This window comes from Cyprinodon tularosa, unplaced genomic scaffold, assembly GCF_016077235.1.
Source record: "Cyprinodon tularosa strain WSP-4 unplaced genomic scaffold, ASM1607723v1 ctg386, whole genome shotgun sequence".
NCBI classification, from domain to species: Eukaryota; Metazoa; Chordata; class Actinopteri; order Cyprinodontiformes; family Cyprinodontidae; genus Cyprinodon; species Cyprinodon tularosa.
This window is the reverse complement of record NW_024039103.1, coordinates 658,524-681,220: the sequence shown is the minus strand read 5'-3', so window position 1 is coordinate 681,220 and position 22,697 is coordinate 658,524. Positions and strand designations below refer to the sequence as shown.

Here is a 22,697-nt window from a genome sequence, read left to right as displayed (position 1 = left end):
GACAGTGGAGAGGAAAAACTCCCTTTTAACAGGAAGAAACCTCCAGCAGAACCAGGCTCAGTGTGAGCGGCCATCTGCCGAGGCCGACTGGGGTTCAAGGAGACAGAAGCAGAGATACAAAAAGCAGCTGTAAAAGGCGGCCCCGTCCAGGAAACACACAGCCAGGCAGACGAGCTCCAAGGCAGCTCCCATGCCAGAGGATGAAGAGAGCACATCCACCCAGCCACGGCCAGAGAAACAGGACCACACCTGAAGACAGGCCGATCTCCAACATCTACAAACAAGGGTGTTGATGGAAGCAACACAGCTGATGTTTCTTTCCTGGATGACGTCACAGCCAAACAGGAACAGACGAGGCAAAGCTACTCTGAGGAAAAGCAGAGAGAGCAGAAGGTTAGAGATTGAACAAACAGATTCTGCAGAATAGGAGAACAGAGAGAGAATGAAGCAGAATGATGAAATGGGGGTCCCTATGTCCTCCAAAAGTCTAAGCCTATAGCAGCATAAATATAGAGAGAGAGCTCAGGATAACCTGAGCCACCCTAACTATAAGCTTTATCAGCTTATAGTTAGCTGTAGTATGCATCAAACAAACCAGCCTTTAATCATGCACTAATATAAATGTTTACCAACCTTTCTTCTCTTGCACCCGTTTTGGAAGATACTTCCCATCACATCCACTTGTTTTGCTTTTAAGATGTCAACTTTGACAACATTGCACCCCTAATAGGTGCAATGATAAAGATATAATTATCACTATTCACTTTTAAGTCAGGGGTCATAATGTTTTGCCTGTGTGATATAGACTCACAGTGCAAGCACAGCAAATATCAAAATTGCATTAAAATGTGTTTTCAAATTTGTTTCTGTTTCCCAGGCTGCTTTATCTGTGGCGTTCCTCTTAAGGTAAAGTAAAAAAAAAACTGCATATCTATGTTAGATTGCTGGAAACAATCAGAGTAAAACTGGTATTAAATGTAGGCTGATTTTGAATGCAGCACTGTCTGCTACCTTCTGGGTCCAGGGACCTCTTCATGTCTGAATGATTCATAGCAAAGAATCAAATGACTTAAAGAAAAGAAAATAATAATAATTAGAGAACGGTTGCAGCAAAAGTTCAAAGAAAAACATTAAAAGACAGCCTAATCATTCCTGGAAGCTCTTGATGCTTGACTGGGAAAAAAACATAAAAAGATGAAGGATTCCAAATGTTGGCACTGTTACAGCCTCTTGCTCTTTCTCCATTTACCTTTTTCTCTACTGAGGGATTATAAAGGATATGACGACCTATTCCACATGTTGAAACCGTCCTTGAGCAGCAACATTAAACCTTAACCCAAAGGCTGACCTTATTCCTCTGCCACAGGGAGAAAAAATAGTTCTTTATTCCATTAGGAAGTAATCTAATGAAATCTACTGCATTGAAACAAGAAGTTTAAATCAAATGTTCTCATTTGTTTTGATTTTTTCAGCACCGGTTTTATGTAATTGTACTACTTCACATTTTTCGGTAAAAGCTCAAATCTGACAGAAAATATATTGGGGATTTCCTTCCCAAGCCTCTTCTACCCTTAATAACAAGTGTCCTATTTGTTGATTAACTGGTGGGAGTGAATTGCTGTGGGGGGTTTCGATATAAATCCTATTGAGCAGCAAGCCGTGCCATAATTTAAACGTGACACACAAACGGCTTCCAGAACAACTTTTGTTGCTGGCTAAGCGGCCCTGACAATCCAGTTTATTAGCACTTGATGATCACTTGTTAGCCTTGGAGGAAACGTGCATCCGACGGAGACACGGCGAGTTTAGAAACAAGAACACAAGCCCCTCCGATCATCTTTTTGTGAGCCAGCGTTTGTTCAACTGTCACAATCAGCCGGGGGAATAAAAGCGGGTGCTAATATGAAAGGTGTAAAATTTAAATGTTAATGAGAGTGTGATTGAAATTAAACAATCAGACACACTTCAAACAAAAAATGGCAGCCATATTATGCAAATTAAAGAAAGCATTCATGCTTTTCAAAGGCTGAGGGGGCTTTTGTTACGCACAGGAGACAGTTGCACAAAGGGGAAACCAGGAGGGAGCGTTTGCTAACTGCTGCAGCTTCATCGGCGGTTGGAGCTTCACCGTTTCCACTGTCTATTGCCTCAGATTTATTTCACTCTGCAGAGGAACTTTTGACATTTCTGGATAAAACATCACTTCCATATATAACCTTTGTTATTATGTTGAGCTTCTACACACAAGAGGATTAGAAAAAGGGAGGTTGTTTGTTTCTAGAGCAAAAGGTGCATTTTTCTGAAGCAGAACAACATGATTTGTTCCCAAATTTAAACTTAAGTCAGTGGGGAATTATGCAGTGAAAGCTGGGGGAGGGTTTGGCTTGCCTCTTTTTCAAAATAAAAGCATTTCAGTAGCATGTTTCTTTTATAAGTTCAATATCTGACATACACTCACCGGCCACTTTATTAGGTACCCCATGCTAGTAATGGGTTGGACCCCCTTTTGCCTTCAGAACTGCCTCAATTCTTCGTGGCATAGATTCAACAAGGTGCTGGAAGCATTCCTCAGGGAGTTTGGTCCATATTGACATGATGGCATCACACAGTTGCAGCAGATTTGTCGGCTGCACATCCATGATGCGAATCTCCCGTTCCACCACATCCCAAAGATGCTCTATTGGATTGAGATATCTGGTAACTGTGGAGGCCATTTTAGTACAGTGAACTCATTGCCATGTTCAAGAAACCAGTCTGAGATGATTCCAGCTTTATGACATGGCGCATTATCCTGCTGAAAGTAGCCATCAGAAGTTGGGTACATTGTGGTCATAAAGGGATGGACATGGTCAGCAACAATACTCAGGTAGGCTGTGGCGTTGTAACGATGCTCAATTGGTACCAAGGGGCCCAAAGAGTGCCAAGAAAATATTCCCCACACCATGACACCACCACCACCAGCCTGAACCGTTGATACAAGGCAGGATGGATCCATGCTTTCATGTTGTAGATGCCAAATTCTGACCCTACCATCCGAATGTCGCAGCAGAAATCAAGACTCATCAGACCAGGCAACGTTTTTCCAATCTTCTATTGTCCAATTTCGATGAACTTGTGCAAATTGTAGCCTCAGTTTCCTGTTCTTAGCTGAAAGGAGTGGCACCCGGTGTGGTCTTCTGCTGCTGTAGCCCATCTGCCTCAAAGTTCGACGTACTGTGCGTTCAGAGATGCTCTTCTGCCCACCTTGGTTGTAACGGGTGGTTATTTGAGTCACTGTTGCCAATCTATCAGCTCAAACCAGTCTGGCCATTCTCCTCTGACCTCTGGCATCAACAAGGCATTTCCGCCCACACAACTGCCGCTCACTGGATGTTTTTTCTTTTTCGGACCATTCTCTGTAAACCCTAGAGATGGTTGTGCGTGAAAATCCCAGCAGATCAGCAGTTTCTGAAATACTCAGACCAGCCCTTCTGGCACCAACAATCATGCCACGTTCAAAGTCACTCAAATCACCTTTCTTCCCCATACTGATGCTCGGTTTGAACTGCAGGAGATTGTCTTGACCATGTCTACATGCCTAAATGCACTGAGTTGCCGGCATGTGATTGGCTGCTTAGAAATTAAGTGTTAACGAGCAGTTGGACAGGTGTACCTAATAAAGTGGCCAGTGAGTGTATGTTAGATTATATTGAACAATCTGTTATGGTGAAAAACTGCCAGCCATCCTTCAGTAGAAGCAGACTTTCTCAAACTTGATGTTGACATTTTCTTACTGGTGACCAAACAGTGAGTGGTCTGCATATTTTCCAATCTGTTTACACGGCTAACAAGTCACTCTGACCATAGTGTGGATATTATTCACTGAAGGACTACGGCTGAAAGCCCACAACTTTTTGTATCACTGAGGTGTTCAAAAATACTGTGTGAGGTAAAAGAAAATCTATAAAAAGCTTCTAAAAGAAATATAATTGTGGTTCTTCATTGGCCAAAACCAGACATAGATAGACCTCTGGGATGATGGTCCAGGTTCAGATGTAGGTCAACCCAACAGGCAAGTTGCCTGGTTTGCAATTTGTGCTGGAGAACCTTTTTTTTCCCTGCACCAAAGTAGGCACTAAAGCACTGCAAAGTCCAGAAAAGCAATAAAGTTGTGACGTAAAGCTGTTGGAGGAAAGCAGCAGATTTTCTCAATCTCACCTAGGAATGCAATCCCGGCCCAGGGTCTTTCTGCATGAAATTTGCATGTTGTGCCTGAGCATGCTGCATAAAGACACCTGTTTCCAGGCCTACTGTTGGTAATAAAAAGAGGTCATGTTTGAAATCATGCATGGCACGGAAGGTTCCCAGGCTTTAATCAGCACATGTCAAGGCCTGTCTTAACTTTGCCAATGTCCATTTGGATGATCCAGAGGAATCATGGTAGAAAGTCATGTGGTCTGATGAGACCAAAATAGAACTTTTTAATCATAATTCCAATAACCATTTTTGGAGGAAGAAGAATGATGTGTACCATCCTAAGAACACCATCCCTACTGTGAAGCATGGGAGTGATAGCATCATGCTTTGGGGGTGTTTTTTCTGCCCATGTGACAAGGCAACTGCACTGTATTAAGGAGAGGATGACCGGAGAGGATGGGTCGAGGCTTGGTTTTCCAACATGACCATGAACCGCAGCACACAGCCAGGATAACCAAGGAGTGGCTCTGTATTAAGCATATCAAGGTTCAGGTGTGGCCTAGCCAGGCTCCAAGCCTAAAACTAATAAAGAATCTTTGGAGGGGGCTCAAACTGCGTCTTTCTGAGAAACAGCATAGAAACCTGACTAATCTATAGAAGATCTGTGTGGAGGAGTGGGCCAAAATCCCCCCAGAAGTGTGTGTAAACCTGGTAAAAACTACAGGAACATTTCACCTCTAATTGCAAACAAAGGCTACTTATTCTGTGTTTTATATTTTTTTATTTGTTTTATATGTTTTTATTTTGTGTACGGTGACCTTGAGCGTCCAGAAAGGCGCCTATGAAATAAAATGTATAATAATAAGAATAATAATTATTACTATTATTATTACTACTGTACCAAATATTAACATTGATTTTCTCAGGTGTTCACACTGGAAAATATTGAAATCTAGATAATCATAATTCTTTCTTAAAATAAGTGCATTAGTTCTTGGATTGAGGAAGTAAAAGAGACATTTTGCCAATAGAACAAGGCAATTTACATTTGAAATAAGAAAACACAATTGCATTGTCTTATTTTAGTGCATATTATCTAAGTATCTTATTTTAAGAGTAAAAATACTCATTCCATTGGCAAACTATCTCATTTACCTACTCAAAATAAGGGTAAATACACTTAATTTAAGACATTTATGACATTTTTACTCATTTCTAGATCGTTCTTCCAGTGCAAATATTTATTTGTAGCTGTATCATACAAATAAAAAGTAAAAAAACAAACAAATTATCCTTTTGTTTTTAGATTGTCTCTCACCGTAGACATGCACTGTTGGGAGCTGGAGAAATACACCTTTTCTCCAGCAGAGTCCGCCCTGGTTCCTCCCTGCTGAGCTGCTCTGCACACCTGCAGCTGATGATCTCATCTGGAGGACCTGGACTACTTAAGCTGCCTTCAGACCTTGCCTCGACGCCGCAGTGTCTTAATCAGTTGGTTAGCACTTAAGCCATAGATCCCTAGTGAACCAAGTCTCCTTTGAGTCCAACCTGGATTCTAACCCTTTTGTCTCTGCTTCCAGGTTTCCTGTTCTTTCTCCTGTGAAGCTCTGGAAGAGCTTAACCTGCCGAGCCAGCCCTCCGAGCCAAACCTGAAGACTCACTCTCTGGATTTCCTAGCAGCTCTGGATACCGAGCTGGAAACACAAGCCAAGGTCAAAACAGCCTTTAGAAGTAAGACGCTGAAACAGCTTAAGGACTCTGCCAACCCAAGCTTTCTCCGGACCCAACACTTCCGCTCCCAAAGCCTCCTCTACGTTCATCAAGGTACAAACCTGAACACAATCAGTCAAGTCTCAACCAAGCCTTCGCTAATCAAACTGTCTTTCTCACAGACGCCAGTGAACCGGTCCCAGCCCAGAACCATTGCATCAGTCTTTATTATATGTGTGAATTTGCCAATAAACTCTGTTAAACTTTCCATCCGTGTCGTCAGTGTTCTGCATATTGGGCCTCCCTGATACCCATCATGACATGCACCTATTTCTAAGTGGGAGAACTTGCAAAATAGCAGGGTTTCCAAATGCTTATTTTCCTCACTGTATACATTTAACTGAGATGCTTTGTTATAATCATAAACTGGGAACTATGAGTTTTCTTCTCTTCTTAGTGGCCCCATTGTTTCCACTCAGAGCAGGGGGCTCCATCACACGAGAAGCCTCCAGCAGATTTGTTAAGTGCCATAAGGAAATACTTCTTATAGACATTCAGAATTTTCCATCCCAAGCTTGTAACTTTAAGCCGAGAGCTGAAATAAAATCACACCAGGGACATTTTAGATGTCATCTTAAATGAGTCTTAAAAAGATGACTGTCATATGATCACCATTACATTTATGTCAAATTTATATTCTCTCAAATTTTTTTTTTTAAATGAGTCTCAACAGTGTGTTTTAGTCTTCCCTTCAAAGGGCATTATGGCTAGGAGCACCATAGTTAATAACATGCTGAATGTATATCAATCCCTTCCAAAAAAAAACCCAAAACATAAAATGAACAGTCACTTTTGTCCCGTTACCGTAGTGGAGGGTTTACCAGCAGAACAGCCTTTTTTAATGTAAGAAAAATGTAATGATTTAAGCTGAAAAAAAAAAAAAAAAAAATTAAAAAAGGATGTTTTTTTAAGTTTCCTGTCATGGTGTTTCAGGCATACTGTAAGAAGCTGATGGTTAACTAGATTTGCCTTAACAGTCTTGCTGGACTAGAATAATTTGGCAAAGTTACTAACAGCATTTTTTTGTTTCTGCATTTTTTATTTTATTTTATTTGTTTTTTATTTTTTCCTACTTGCTTTGATTCTGTTTTATCTTCCTGTATTTTAATCATGTAAAGCACTTTGCATTGTCTTTGTACTGAATTGTGCTATACAAATAAATTTGCCTTGCCTTGCCTTGCCTAGCATGAGTAACTCGACTTATCCAGTCATTAAAAGCAGTCAGACCGCAGTAATGTTATAGAAGTCTTGTTTTTATGACCTTTAACAGTTTTGAGGGATTTTGCTGTGTGATTGAACATATGTATAAAAATAAATGAGTTTCTCTCGATTAAACGGTAAGTTTGTAAGGTGGTCAGCCAGTCGCAAAGCATTCCCCTCCGCTAGCGCAATGGAATCCACCTGATGCAGCCACACCATCACCACCAGCACCACAGGTTGAGTCTGAGAGCCAAATATATGTCAAAACTCATACTAAAGTTTACGATACTCCAAACCCAGCTTTGCTTGGACGGGTTCCTGTTAAGTTTGGGCTATGCTTGATGCACGAAAAAAACGAGCCACAAGTCACAACGTTTGCAGCATTTATACTGTGCAGCTTTTGCTTCATTCTGGCCGGCTCCAGGATGACGTGTTCAGCAGAAGAAGTAAGCTTTCAACACCACACCTCACGAGGTAGTAGAAAACACAGGCGTTGACAACTTTTTCAAAGCCTCTTTGTGTTGCCCAAGAGCAGGAGTTTTCAACAATCTGTTGATAGTGGTGGTTTAGGGTTAAATCACAGGAAGTCTCCAGATGTAAACATTTGTGTCCCCTTGCCAGTAGGAGCTAGGGCTCCCTGGCTATGTTTTTAAGCATGGATCTGTCCACGTAGATACCAATTCTTTCCACACAGACGGCACGTGGAAGGAAAAAACTTGTGAAATACCCCATTACCCCAACCTTTTTTTAACAGTTAACAAGGAAAAAACTGGTTTAGATTACATATTGCATCAGTAAAACACAATCTCCAATTCCAAAGCCTCTACCTTTAAAGAGTAATTATTTAGGCTCATCATTCTGTTTTACCTTGTAAAACTATTCAAAACTGCTATCAATGCTCATTTTCCCCCTCAAAATGGGCCATTTCTTCAGTTCTTCTCTAGGGGGGTACGCCCAAACTTTGGGAACACCTACCTTGAACTACAGGTTAAATCTGTTTTATGAAGATAGTGAGAGCCAATCTATCTGTTACTTGGTCTCTTTGCCTTGGCTTCAGTAGTTTTCAGGATCCAGTTGGAGATTTTTCAGCTGCCTTTTTCAAACACTTGAAGGCGATTCACCTGCATAAGTTAATAATTTGCTGCACCATCACGCTCCGGTCAGAGAACTGAGCTCAACATCTCAGGGGCTGCTAGAAATCAAAGCCTCTGAATAAGAGATACACTGCCCTTGGTAAAATTTCAAATCCTTACTTAAGACACACTGCTTTTCATTGGCCTTTAGCTCCAGAAGTAAAGGACATTAACTTTGATGAACTTTCATAACTTCCATTTCCTTTCACTCGTCATAATTGCTTTTACTTATTTACAAATTACATATATTTGGGTTCTGTATTTATCTTAATCTGCTGATGCATGTTTTATTTTCTATATGCACAGAGTTTCTGCACCACAAGGAACTTTACTTGGCATGCTAAATAAATCAGTTTGACTTTGATCTTGATCTTAATTGAGGGATAAAATCCCTCCTTGGCTGACAAGTGTCTAAAAGAATCAGTAGCGCAGGTATCATCCGAGCCCCATTATCCTGCATAAACTGTGTCTCAGATTTGATTAGATGAGCTAACATTAGTGAAACCGCAAACCTCCATGGGTATTTAGAACAGAATAAAGCTGGTGGAAAGTGTGAAGCATGCGGGACGCACCTTTGTCTGGAATTTCTTCTTTCTGTCTGGCAGTAGGTAAATCTTCACGTATGGGTCGGAGAAGCCGTTGGCGTCCTTTGCTGGCAGGTCCAGAGCTTTCAGTATCTTAACCACCAACTGCTCCGTACTGGGACAAGAAAGAAAAAACAACAAACCAAATTATCCTCACACTTGAAATAAGATTAAAAAGTCAGGGCTTACACAGCAAACCCTCCGTGAGACGCAGACAGGATTAGCCCACACACAAACACCAAAACACCTGTGCTGAACTTGTGCACACAAATTGGAGTGGGAGGTTCTGCGTCTCTGGAGAAGAAGAAAAGGAGCAAGAATAGCAGGTGTGTGTTTGTGTGCATCTTCAGAGCTGTATCGTCGTTGCACCGTCAGCAAAGCTAAATGAAAGTTGGGTGAGAACAGATGTACTTAGAGCTGCACAGAGTCCACCCAGAACTCAGCTCATTAATTATCTTTAACACCTTCAGTCTGTTGTCACGTGGTTACATAGAGCTGTGGCCTGATATAGTGAGGTGAAGGAGCCCATTGACAGACCAAATGAGGGGGTCTTCAGATGATCTCGAAAAATAACCTCCACTTAAATGACAGGGAAGGGAAGACGCTATGGTGCTGGCTTTCCAATAACTACCTCATTTTTAGCAGCGCCTCGTAACGACCCTTTGTCACTATAAGATGTTGGTAATTCACTGAGTGGTTTTGCGCTCCATGAAAGCAGAAGCAGGTCTCTTAAGGGAAATATCCAACTCAACCTGCATAAATTAAGCAGTGTTTAAAGATTCAGAGATAAAAATGTGATATTTGTCATTTCTGAATTGAAAAAAAAGATTACCTGCCTACCTATTTTCAAAATCAAACATGGCTGCATCCTGTTTGTATTTGCAACACAAAACCAAATAATTTTAACATTTTTAACCAATTAAATCAGTCACACACGAAATGCTCTATAACCAATTCAGTCCAGACGCGGTATTTAAACATACACAGTGAGGACAACTACATCACCAGGAAACATTTCTTAGTTGAGACCACGTCAAAAGGTGGAGGGGCATGGGTGTTAGCTACAGTAGTTTGCCTTACATCATGCCCCCATCCATCTCTATAACACTTTAACCAAGGACTGCAACCCTTCTGTGTGTCTTCCTAGTTCCTGAGGGGTAGGCCGAGAAATGTAATGAGCCTCTGCCATAATTCTTCCAGAAGGGCACAGTTAATAAGTGGACAGTGATAAATTCATACTGGATATCTTGGTATTTCTGCCCTCACTAGTATAATCATTCCTACCCGACGTCATTACTGGTCTTTTCTATAGCAGGTCGAATTACCAACCTTGTCTGTGTCCTTCACTCCTTGCTTGGGTTCATCTTATATTTCAAATAACTGATTAGTAGTGGGAGGATAGCAGTAAATAATCATAATCAATAGTTGGAAGCTTTAGAAAATATTAAGTAACCACCTTTTAAAACTCTCACATATTATCTATTGTTTTGCAACCATTTCCAGATGTTTTTTTATAAGAGAACCTTGTCTTTTTAATCTTTTTGCTTTTTTCCCACCCTAAGCGCTTCTTTTTTCTCTCACCATCTTTTTATGAGATAACAACACAACTCTAATGAAAACAACACGCCTCTTGAGAATTCAGGTAATGGGGGTAGGGGGGTGGCTGAAGGAGAGGTGAAGAAGTGGAAAGCCTATAATTAGTGATATGCCTACATTACTGATCATATAATTTACAAATGCACAAACAACTGTCACATATGGATCAATATCAAATCATTTTTTTCTGCAGACCTCTAGTGCAGCTCCACCCGGTGCATACCCATTCTTTCTGCCACAACCCCGTCCACAGGTACCAAAGATGTTCATTTGATAGATAAGCAGGATGAATTGTTTTCGATCCAAATGCTTAGATGTCTACAGTGACTAAAATCTAGTCAGTTATTAAAGTCTTTGTGCAGCACAGAAAACAAGCTGTCCCCCAACAGCTTATAAGATTAACCAGAAAGTACAGCCTGCAAAGTCAATGGATGGAATCAGTTGTTTTTCCTGAGACAGAAAAACGCTCTACCAATCGGACTGTATTATCTGCCTGAATTGTCTCCGTAAAGTGCCTAAAGCTGACATGCATTGTAATATGCTATACAAATAAAACCAAACTGAATTGAATGGAATTCCAATTGAAATTCATCTACAAATTGGACACTTGCACTGAACCACTGCAGATATTCTATGAATGAATACATTTTGAGGATTAGAGATCTGACGAAAAACTTGCAGCTACGACCTTTAAACTTGTATAAATATAAATTTGATCGATTTTATGCAGTTTGGCTGCCCTCGATACTAACAGCTGATGATGGATTATAGTGACTGAGATCCTCAAGTAGTAAAATAGGGGTCAATCGTAACAGATAGTGAAACTGCCTGTTTCTCTAATGCAATGCCAACTGACATTAGGTCAAACAGAACCATTCGAAATCTCCTCACAGCATTATTTCTGTTAAAAAACAACAACAACAAAAAGATGGGCAAGACAAACTTTGCTAAGAAAAAGCTGAAAATATTAGTCTTCAAATTGCCAGGCTCGCCTTCTCTGTTCAATGGCAGGAAAATATAAAAACCAAGTAGCATGTTTTTAGAAACAAGTCACTTAGACTGCTCAAAAAGCGTCAGGCGGTTGGTCATAACGCTAGTCGCGGGGAGTATTGGCCTAGATATAGCAGTGGGCTTGTGCTCTAAAAAGGTTGTTAGTACCCAGTTCGATCCCCACAACAACTCTTAACCCCACATTGCTCCCCGGGCGCCACACAATGGCAGCCTGCTGCTCCCCAGGGTAATGGGCTAAATGCAGAGGTACGTTTCTCCAATGTGAGATTGATAAATTATTATTAGTATTCTTTCAACAAAAACACCTTTAATGGGTGAACATATTAGTTAGAATCTGGACAATCAGCAGCCTTGAGTAAAAATAGCCTCCCAGCCTCTTCTTGCACAGAACAACCTCAAAAAGGGATGCAATGCTGCAGGACTGAGAATATTTCTTTGTCATGCAAACAAACAAACAAATTCACAGGCGAGCAGGCTGGCAATGATGTCTTTACATACAAACGCTTTGCCACGCAGACGTGGCTGCATCTTACACGCCGTTAATTATGTATTTAATTACCAGATGAAGATGAGGACGGCTCGGAAGCTTTTAATCAGACCTCGTTAGGCTGTGTCTCCATGTGTTAACGAGGCTGTCAGCACTTCATTTGCTTCTGCAGGAAGGCAACGTGAGCTCGGAGGCTGAGGGCAGATCAGCGGGGCAAACGCCAGCAGTGACCCCACAGCAGCTGTAATGTCTGCGGGATATGCATGTTGACCTCACAGCTATGGTAAATCTGGACAAGTGTTTACCCCTGACTCAGATCATGCTAATACCCTCAGATAAACATCCCCTCCTCCACAGTCAGGTCAAATCAAGATAATGATGAACAGGGCAAACTGCTGCATGATGTTATACTTCAAAATATATCCACCAATTTATCTACTAGATAAATAATAACTGGACAGAAAGTAAGCCTGTGTCCAAAAGGAGGAAAAGATGTTACCTTGTATTTGATTACAGGTTTACTGGTACTTGTGTGTCTTATTACAGAACAATACATGAGCCTGAACCAAAGCTGATGTTTATACTCCATCTCAAAGGACGGCTGCAGAGAATACACCTATTACAGCTCAAACAGAACCCCACCACCTTATTCCTCGCAGGCAATATGGAAAGCATGCACTTATTCCCACTGTGAAAATGTGTCAGCTATTAATGGGATTGTCAATAGAAATGCCTTTCCCAGAAGGCCCGAGCAGGACTGACATTATTGGTGCAGACTGTTAACACTCCAAATCGTGGAGTCTCACACATTAACATGCCAATCCTATCGCAGCTTCAGCGCTGACACACCTCGACGAGAGCGTTTGCAAAGCCCACCTCTCCTAAATGAGAAAAGGGGTCACAGGAATAGCTTTTGTCATTACGCCTTTTCTCTATTAAGCTCCCCTGCTAATTCTTGGCATTTGTCTTTTGACAGCAACACCGTCTGCTGTTATTAAGTGCTGGCAGGGTTGCTGTTAAAACTGGCTCACATATATAATTCATGAATGAAATGGTCGCTCCCTTTCCTTTTTCTGACCATCAGCACTTTCACACTTTGCAATGTTTCAACATGTCAGGACAGGCCGAAACGCAGAACAACCAGCTGAGACACAACAAGCCCCCCACAGACCCCCAACCTGCCCTCCCCCCCCCCTCCCCGCTCAGGTCCCACAGGCACCTTGGTGCACACTTGCATTTCTGCACTCACCTTCCTATCAGCTACGCCTCAAGGTATCAGGCAGGTACAATCATTCATAACAAGTCTGTACCACACGCTAGTTACAAGATATTTCTGATCTTTTTATCAATCGCATCTAACTTTTAACCATTGCTTAAATTAGAAAAAATAAGCCAGGAACAAAAAAAAAAAAAAACCCCTAAAACTAAAAAGGAACAGTTTAATTCACTCCTCCACAGAAGTTCTAGTGCTTGTCCATGGATGGTGGACTGGATATTACCTGGTTATATAAGAACCTTCAACGAGCCCCAATCATTACAATAAAACGATAGAAAGTTTTTACACTGAATTTAATGTACCTGCATTGTTTCCTCTGCCAAACCCTTTCTTTGTGTAATTCAGTTTTTAAATATTGGTAATTCGTTACAATGCAGGCGGACAGGTGTGACCTTTAAACAATGTAACAACATGCCTCTGTAGCCATAGCTTAAGTTGTTTCCAGCAGGATTTATAAATCCCTACTGGTGATATTAGAAATCCCAAGACTATTTATAAATGTCATTGCAAGAAGGCCATCAACCAGGGTCTACACACACACATTATTTATATATATATATATATATATATATATACTTAGAGAGATTTTATTAAAAAATGTCGTTTGGAACAGCTCTGGACAATTAATTTTTTATTTTTTTTTAAGTGCAGCCTTGAAAAGTAGTAAAAAAAATATATATATATATACACACACACATACAGGTGAATATATATATATATATATATATATATATATATATATATATATATATATATATATATATATATATATATATATATATATATATATATAGTACATTTTATTCTACATTCTCTAGTGCTACTTTAATAGTTGTATTTATAAATGTCATTTGAAACAGGAGCATACATTTCCACCAGGTTTTATTCAAACTGAATGGTGATACTAAAACACCAAAAACATTTGTAAATATTTCTGCAACTAGGATTTATGAACATGAGCCAAAATCATAAATACTTGCTAATAATGTAAAAAATAAAGCAGCAATATTCACCAATGTCTACAAACACTGCAAACAGGAGTTACATTTAAGCAGCACTCATAAATATCTGGTTCTAACACTGATTGAACAGTGTTTATAAACAAAGATATATTTTATAGCAGATAGTGCTAGAATGTAGAATTAGGGGTCTTAATATAAACGGCTATAAAAAAAGAGATTTGTTTTTCTTTTCCAGTGCCAAACCCACCTGCTCTGTGTGTTTTTATGTTCTTTGTTAGTTTACTTGGAGAAAAAAGAAGAACATCTTCAACAGTTTGAGTTCTGATTGGTTGTTGGAGTTCATTCTTTATATGGGGCTTCTTTTCTTAGGCCCAGAGAGTTTGTGACAAGATGAAATAAGTTTTAGAGTAATAGAGTTGGTGCTCCAAAAGTGAAAACATAAGAAAACCACAAAGAAGTATTTGGAGGAAAAACGTCCTCCTTGGTTCCATAACCTTAGAGCAATAATGATCTTCTTCTTAAGGTGCAACACTCAGTTTAACCATTATGTGTTTCGCATTATGGAATCGTTAGAGTTATTACAGTGGGAGATACTCTGACATAACCTTTGATAAGTCCCTGGTGTAAATGGAAAGGATGAACTTATCATCCAAACTGCTTCTGTCAAGCAAACATGACACTAATGCAAGAAGAAGCTACCTTAGGCTGCAGGAAGCACTGCATCAAAAGAGCCACTCTCTGTCTGAGGACTATCCAAGTCTCTCACTATGACTTTTTATATCATGTTTTGGTGATTTATCCATTAAGATGCTAGCCTCTAGGTCTTGTAAGCTTTCACCAAAAAAAAGCAGTATGTGGGATTATGCATGAAACATGGTTCAGACTCACAACATTGTTTGAAAGCAATAATAACAGATATTTGTGCGAAAATGCTTCACAGTTTGAAAGTTCAGCACCCTGTCAGAATGCGTAGGCTGCTTTGGTTTGCTTACTTGAAGGCGTAGCGCAGCAAGAAGCAGATCCTGCCACAGGTGTCGCCCTGTTTGCCTTCACCCTGATCGCCTTTGGGTCTGTAGAGCTCTGGCTTGATCTGCCCGATGCAGGTGACCTGCTCCTTCTCCTCACCGTGGAAATCAGGGCTGGAGAGCTGGTGAGTCATGGGCTTGGGTCTAAGCACAGACATAAGGAATCAGAAATAAGAGCACAAACAAGATGCTGGGTGACTAGGTGACTCTGCAGGGTTATTTTCCTATGACAGTTTTTAAAATTATCCTTTCCCAATGCAACTGTCCTGGTATTTATAAAATGAACTGAATAAGCCTTAAATCAAACAAAAACTAGTTCCTGATTAAAACTGTTTGCAAATAAGTTAAAGACAATATACACTATATTGCCAAAAGTATTTGCTCACCCATCCAAATTATTGGAATCAGGTGTTCCAATCACTTCCATGGCCACAGGTGTATAAATTCAAGCACCTAGGCATGCAGACTGTTTTTACAAACATTTGTGAAAGAATGGGTCGCTCTCAGGAGCTCAGTGAATTCCAGCGTGGAACTGTGATAGGATGCCACCTGTGCAACAAATCCAGTCGTGAAATTTCCTCGCTCCTAAATATTCCACAGTCAACTGTCAGCTGTATTATAAGAAAATGGAAGTGTTTGGGAACGACAGCAACTCAGCCACGAAGTGGTAGGCCACGTAAACTGACGGAGCGGGGTCAGCGGATGCTGACGCGCATAGTGCGAAGAGGTCGCCAACTTTCTGCAGAGTCAATCACTACAGACCTCCAAACTTCATGTGGCCTTCAGATTAGCTCAAGAACAGTGCGCAGAGAGCTTCATGGAATGGGTTTCCATGGTCGAGCAGCTGCATCCAAGCCATACATCACCAAGTGCAATGCAAAGCGTCGGATGCGGTGGTGTAAAGCACGCCGCCACTGGACTCTAGAGCAGTGGAGACGCGTTCTCTGGAGTGACGAATCGCGCTTCTCCATCTGGCAATCTGATGGACGGGTCTGGGTTTGGCGGTTGCCAGGAGAACGGTACTTGTCTGACTGCATTGTGCCAAGTGTAAAGTTTGGTGGAGGGGGGATTATGGTGTGGGGTTGTTTTTCAGGAGCTGGGCCTGGCCCCTTAGTTCCAGTGAAAGGAACTCTGAATGCTTCAGCATACCAAGACATTTTGGACAATTCCATGCTCCCAACTTTGTGGGAACAGTTTGGAGCTGGCCCCTTCCTCTTCCAACATGACTGTGCACCAGTGCACAAAGCAAGGTCCATAAAGACATGGATGACAGAGTCTGGTGTGGATGAACTTGACTGGCCTGCACAGAGTCCTGACCTCAACCCGATAGAACACCTTTGGGATGAATTAGAGCGGAGACTGAGAGCCAGGCCTTCTCGTCCAACATCAGTGTGCAACCTCACAAATGCGCTTCTGGAAGAATGGTCAAAAATTCCCATAAACACACTCCTAAACCTTGTGGACAGCCGTCCCAGAAGAGTTGAAGCTGTTCTAGCTGCAAAGGGTGGACCGATGTCATATTGAACCCTATGGATTACGAACGGGATGTCACTTAAGCTCATATGTGAGTCAAGGCAGGTGAGCAAATACTTTTGGCAATATAGTGTATATTGTGAACCTTCTGACAATTGTTACATTTTATCTCAATAAAATATAATCAACTATAGTTAAGTTAATAAAATCCATGTAGATACAGAAAGTGTCATACTGAAATAAATATCTTCATTCTATTCAATTAGAATTAGCCCAAAATACACATTTAATAATTCAATACATTAAATCAACAGTTGAAATAATTTGAATAGTTCATTTTCTCAGTGGTTGCATGTTAATGCGTACAATCATTAAGTTCCAACACATCATTTTAATGAAGCCTGTATGCTTTATTGGTAAAAAGTAAAGTCTCAACATCCGCCCTCTAGACATCTGACTGTAAAGGAGGCAGGAAAAGATCCAAGGAAATTGAACATTCATGTATTTTACTGTAGTTCGACAATTAATAATTCAAACATGAAAGTGTTTAAGCTCTTGCTCAGAGAAAATGAACATAAACTTTAACTTTGACAATCTTTATATATGAAGTGGAGAGAGCTAATGTAATTAACAGTTAAAAATGTTTTAATCATCCTATTAATAACATAGCAACAGTCCAAACGTTTTATAAACCAGTGGCTAAAAAACACCAAATAAAAGCTATCACATTTTATGCTTTAGATCAGCTAGAGCTAGAAACATTTATTCTGCTAAGATTATTGAGATAAAATCCATCCACTGTCCTGCACCTCCCTAAGACCTAATCTCTAGGGAAGCAAGTCCAAGGGGAAGGCCTACACATCTGTTTCCCTGTAGAAAACCTTCAGCTCAGGTTGGTGGATTTCCAGACCTTCCAAAGGTCTTTAAATTGTCCCTCCAGGGTCATTCCCAGCGCTCAGGGTTGGAACATAGAACTGTAAAATTGCTTTTTGGCTCTGCTTTTATTCCACCACATCGCAACAGAGTAGTGCACACATTGCTGCAAATGAAGCCCTGGTCCATCTCCTATCCTATCCTATCCTATCCTATCCTATCCTATCCTATCCTATCCTATCCTATCCTATCCTATCCTATCCTATCCTATCCTATCCTATCCTATCCTATCCTATCCTATCCTATCCTATCCTATCCTATCCTATCCTATCCTATCCTATCCTATCCTATCCTATCCTATCCTATCCTATCCTATCCTATCCTATCCTATCCTATCCTATCCTATCCTATCCTATCCTATCCTATCCTATCCTATCCTATCCTATCCTATCCAAACCTATCCTCTATACCAGAGGTCAGAGATTAGCAGACCGGAGTCCGGATCCGGACCCACCTGCTAGGTGATCCGGGCCCAACCTAAAAATTACCTCATGTTATCCGACGCAGTGTCTAATTTCACTTGTGCCACTTCTCCTGTTTGTACGGTAAAACCATTCGGCACCAGGCTACACGTGATGCATATTAGCCAATGAGCTGTGTTAGTCAGGGCTGTTGCCGCTAGCTACTTTTAGACACAGCAGGCAAACCTGTGGCAAGCCGGGCGATGGATAACGATGATTAGAAAACGTGAAAGAAAGTGTGGACTGCTAGAAGAGGTGCAGTGAACTGGTGACAGAAAAGTGCAATGGCGTGCTCAGAGATGACCCTGCACATTTTGAGTATTGTTTGGCTCAACTTCCTGCTGTGAAGCGGGATTCTCTACCATGAATATTATCAAAAATAAATATTGATCCAGGCTCACGAATGAGCACCTTGATATGTGCTTTAGAAACAAACCCAGGTTTAAAACCTTGCAGGTCAGCTTAAAGCCCACGTCTCTAATTAAGCCATACAAAAGAAAGAAAAAACAAACAAACGGTCAGTTCAGGTGTTTTATAAAATATGTGAATCAGGAAATTCTCTATATACCAAACTGAACCATTGTTCTCTACTTCAAAAAAACACTTTAGATTTTAAAATGGAAACATTTTCAATTTAAAAAAAAAAATTTTTATTTAAAAAGTCAATGTACTACATGGATGCATGAAAACCTCATTTATTGCAGTGTTAATTTCTGTTTAAAGTTACGGATTATAATTAAAAATATGGTTACCCTTGCTCTATCCTATCCTATCCTATCTCCTAAATATTAATGGCTTATATTTTACATTGATAGTTTTAATATAAGACAACTTTTGTACTTTCAGCTTCTCCCTTATTCAGGAGTCGTCACAGCAACTTTTGTATCTTCACACAATTATTTCATAAACCTAGAAAAAAAAATCATTAGTGTTAAAGGTAATGACTACATTTTTATCTCAAAGCTACAAAATGCTAAATACAGTTAAAGGGAATGGCTGGCTAGCTTCAGCTGAGCCTAAATTAGGTCGATTCATGTTAGAAAGTCCATAGAATATTGTAAAGCCTTATTATGAGCAACAGAGACACATACATCAGACAAATGCTGCTCTATCCTCAGAGCAAAGTTAAACTGTTAGCTTTAATCCTCCATGTAGCTGTGTGAAACACATTTGGATGGCTTCAAGCTCTTCATTACACTTTTGAGTTTATTGCATCTGATGCAGCCAGCATAGTAAATTCTCTATCAGTTAAGTTGTTTAACTGTTTAAAACCAAAACAATAAGAGCTGTTATCTAAATCCATCACCATCCACAGTTTTGCATATTACTACATTTTCAGAGAGGATTATTTGCACAATTAAATTCTACTTGTAATCAATTCAGCTACTTGGAAGTCAGCGTTTATTATAAGAAATGTTTTGTTAAAAAAGCTTTTAATTTCTGACATGAACAGCTTCATCTGTTCTTAAAGTCCCGTGAAAAAGGATTTGACCTTGATACTTCTAGTTTTGCTTCAAATGTTTTAACAAACAGATTTTAAGAGGCAAAGTTGAGCTGAGTTAATAAAAATATTATTTCTCTTATGATTTACTTTGCAGACATGCCATGCCCGTGTCTTATTCACCTTCAAGTGTCTAATGCAGTGATTACCCAGAGTTCACCTGTGCTACACCTGTGATCTGCTGCATATGAGCCTCCTGTTAGTCTGCCTCCTGTCAGATTATCAATAGCATTTTCCCAGTAGAGTTTCAGCGTTTCCTTCCATGTTCTCCAGTCCACTTATTGATCTAGCCACTCGACCATGGATTTTCTCCTTTGCCCTGCCAATGACAAACCTTCTCTTCAAATCTGATTTCTGGACAACGAGCCTTGCTCTGCTTGCTGACGTATGATCGTTGACCGACCCCTCAGATGAGGATCGCCTTTTCTTCCACTGTGATTACTGGTATCGTTTTGGGTTAAACTTGAAAGAAAGGCTTCTTTCATCAACAGTACCAGGTATCACAGACTAAAGAGGGATGCTTACTGTATTCACTAATCAGACTCTTGCGCTCCACATGACCGGGCCTAGTCTCGGTCCCTCCTTTCCTTTGCCTGCTCTAACGTCACTGAAGCTTCTGCTGTTCAGTGTGCCTAGAAGCAGTACAGCTGGTTTGTATTAAACGTTTCATACGTTCTGAAACCCACAACAACTTATCCTCTCTTCTTACAAAGTTTCAATTGACAAGCCTTTTCAAGTGCTTAAAGGAATAGTACACCCAAAACATGATTAGCCTTCATTTTCTACTCACCCCCATGCTGAACAACACTCTGGAGTACTTTTTTGATATCTCAAATGCATCTGGAGATCTGGGAGGCTTCTTGCTGTCTGCTGACATTGAAATTATGGAGGTCTATGGTGACCGAGACAGAAAGGTCCATAAAAGTCCACAAAAAACGTGTCAATATTCCTCCATACTGCTCGTCCAATGTATTCCTGAGTGTCCTGAGTGGGTAGCATCCAGAATTTACTCGAAACGAAGTCATTTAGAATGTTTTTAGAGCATAAACAGTAGTGTATAGGATTTCCTGAAAGCGCGCGCATGCGAGTTCACGAGCCTACGGAAGCCGGCAGACCAAACCAGCGCATTCAGCTCGGCAAAGAACTCATGCTCTTCCTCAACACTGAAGTCCTCAGACATTTTTCTTTCGTTGTTTCTTTCTTTGCACAGGTAAACAGCACATTTCTTCTTCTACGCTTGCATTGTTGGCAGAGCAGACGCTGAATGCGCACTTTCATCTGGTTTGGTCTGCCGGCTTCCGTAGCGTCGTGAGCGCGCAGGCGCGCGCTTTCAGGAAATCCTATACACTACTGTTTATGCTCTAAAAACCTTCTAAATGACTTCGTTTCGAGTAAATTCTGGATGCTACCCACTCAGGACACTTGGAATACATTGGACGAGCAGTATGGAGGAATATTGACACGTTTTTTGTGGACTTTTATGGACCTTTCTGTCTCGGTCACCATAGACCTCCATTATTTCAATGTCAGCAGACAGCAAGAAGCCTCCCAGATCTCCAGATGCATTTGAGATATCAAAAAAGTACTCCAGAGTGGTGTTCAGCATGGGGGTGAGTAGAAAATGAAGGCTAATCATGTTTTGGGTGTACTATTCCTTTAAAGTCAAAAGTGAATAAACTATCATCCTGCATTGTGAATTAATTTCCCGATGTGATTCCCTCTGGATTAGAACACTTTAATTCAAGCAAAAAGCTAATCTAATCCACAAACTGGAGCCAGTAGCTTTATATTTCCTTTTTTTAATTAAGATTCAGATTTTCATTTCAAAAAATAACTTTCAGAAACATTTTTTCTTCTCTCTATTAAACCGTATCCCCTCACTTATTCTCTAGTTATGTTTGTATTTCCTCTGATCCCAAACACCTGTCAGCAAGACTTACTTCCTGCTCTTCACCTAACATTTTGAGTTGCCTCAAACCTCATCTTTTTTAATGATCCTTTTTCCACCAGACATCAAATCACATCTTGTTTTAAGTGCCGCTTTTAAAACCCAAGCAGCCTTCTGAACTTTCTGGGATGTCCAAAAGAATGGCAATTAATAGAAATTTAAAACTATTTGTACAACAGACCCAACATTGCATTAAGTTTAATAGTGTTTTCTTTTATTAAGTTTGTTTTATTCTACAGCAATAATCATAAACACACATCAGACTGACCGTGGGGTGACCTGCTGATGGGAATGGGCGTTGGGCAGCTCTTTATTGGGATGGGCTCCACCCTCTGAGTTGGGGACATCTGGTGACGTCTGACTCAGCTTCAATGTTCCTAGAAAAATGAAAAACAGCCACATCTGTTATTTAATGCTGCCTCCAATTCACCTTTAACACTGTGACAAAAGAACTGATGTTTGTTGGTTAACATCAGGAATCTGACTAGGCAGACAGAATAAGGGCCACCACCTCACATACTCTGTAAATAATAAAAGACTTTGCAGTGGAGCTGCGAAAATTCAACGGCAGGATAAAGCGTCTGGTGAAAAATCTAATCAAAACATCAGCTACAGTTCCAGGCTTAGTTTTGTATTTTTAAAATGATTATACGATTAACAGAGCTTTGCAAATGATGCGGTTGTGATCGCATTATCTTTCCAAACAGGTGTTAATGCCTAAATATAAATCGCTACGTTCATCTTACTGATTATTTTCACAATGTGACACCGAAAAGTTAAAATGAATGTGCATCTGCTGTCTCCTTCTGCAGGCCCTGAAGGACCTACAGGGTGCCAATAAGCCTCCAAAAGCTTATCGGCACCCTAAGGTAAATCTGCATAAAATCCCTCGGATTAAATTAATCTGTTACTGCAGAAGCATAATCTCACAGAGAACCTTTATTTTGAATATTTTTGTAAAGAATAAATATATATACAGTATATATACTTTAATTTCTTTAAAATAAATGTAGTGATTATTTCTAGCAATTTAAAGTCATTCTATACCTTTTATACATTATTTAGTTTATAAGTTAAGTTAAACCCTTGCAAATAAATTAAAAGGATTTTTTTTTGTTGCCCCATCATCAATAATGTTTATTAAACCGTACTGTGGCTTAA

General features: G+C 40.3%; 1 protein-coding gene across 1 annotated transcript in view; it reads right to left on the bottom strand.

Moving 5' to 3' along the window:
- The window catches only part of syt3 (synaptotagmin III), a 75,614-nt gene that overhangs the window by 17,841 nt on the left and 35,076 nt on the right, over positions 1-22,697 (bottom strand). The window contains exons 5-7 of the mRNA XM_038297328.1: positions 21,805-21,913; positions 15,188-15,364; positions 8,852-8,978 (exon numbers count right to left, since the gene is read on the bottom strand). Of these exons, the coding sequence (XP_038153256.1) occupies positions 8,852-8,978; positions 15,188-15,364; positions 21,805-21,913 (413 nt within the window). The remainder of the gene's footprint in view (positions 1-8,851; positions 8,979-15,187; positions 15,365-21,804; positions 21,914-22,697) is intronic.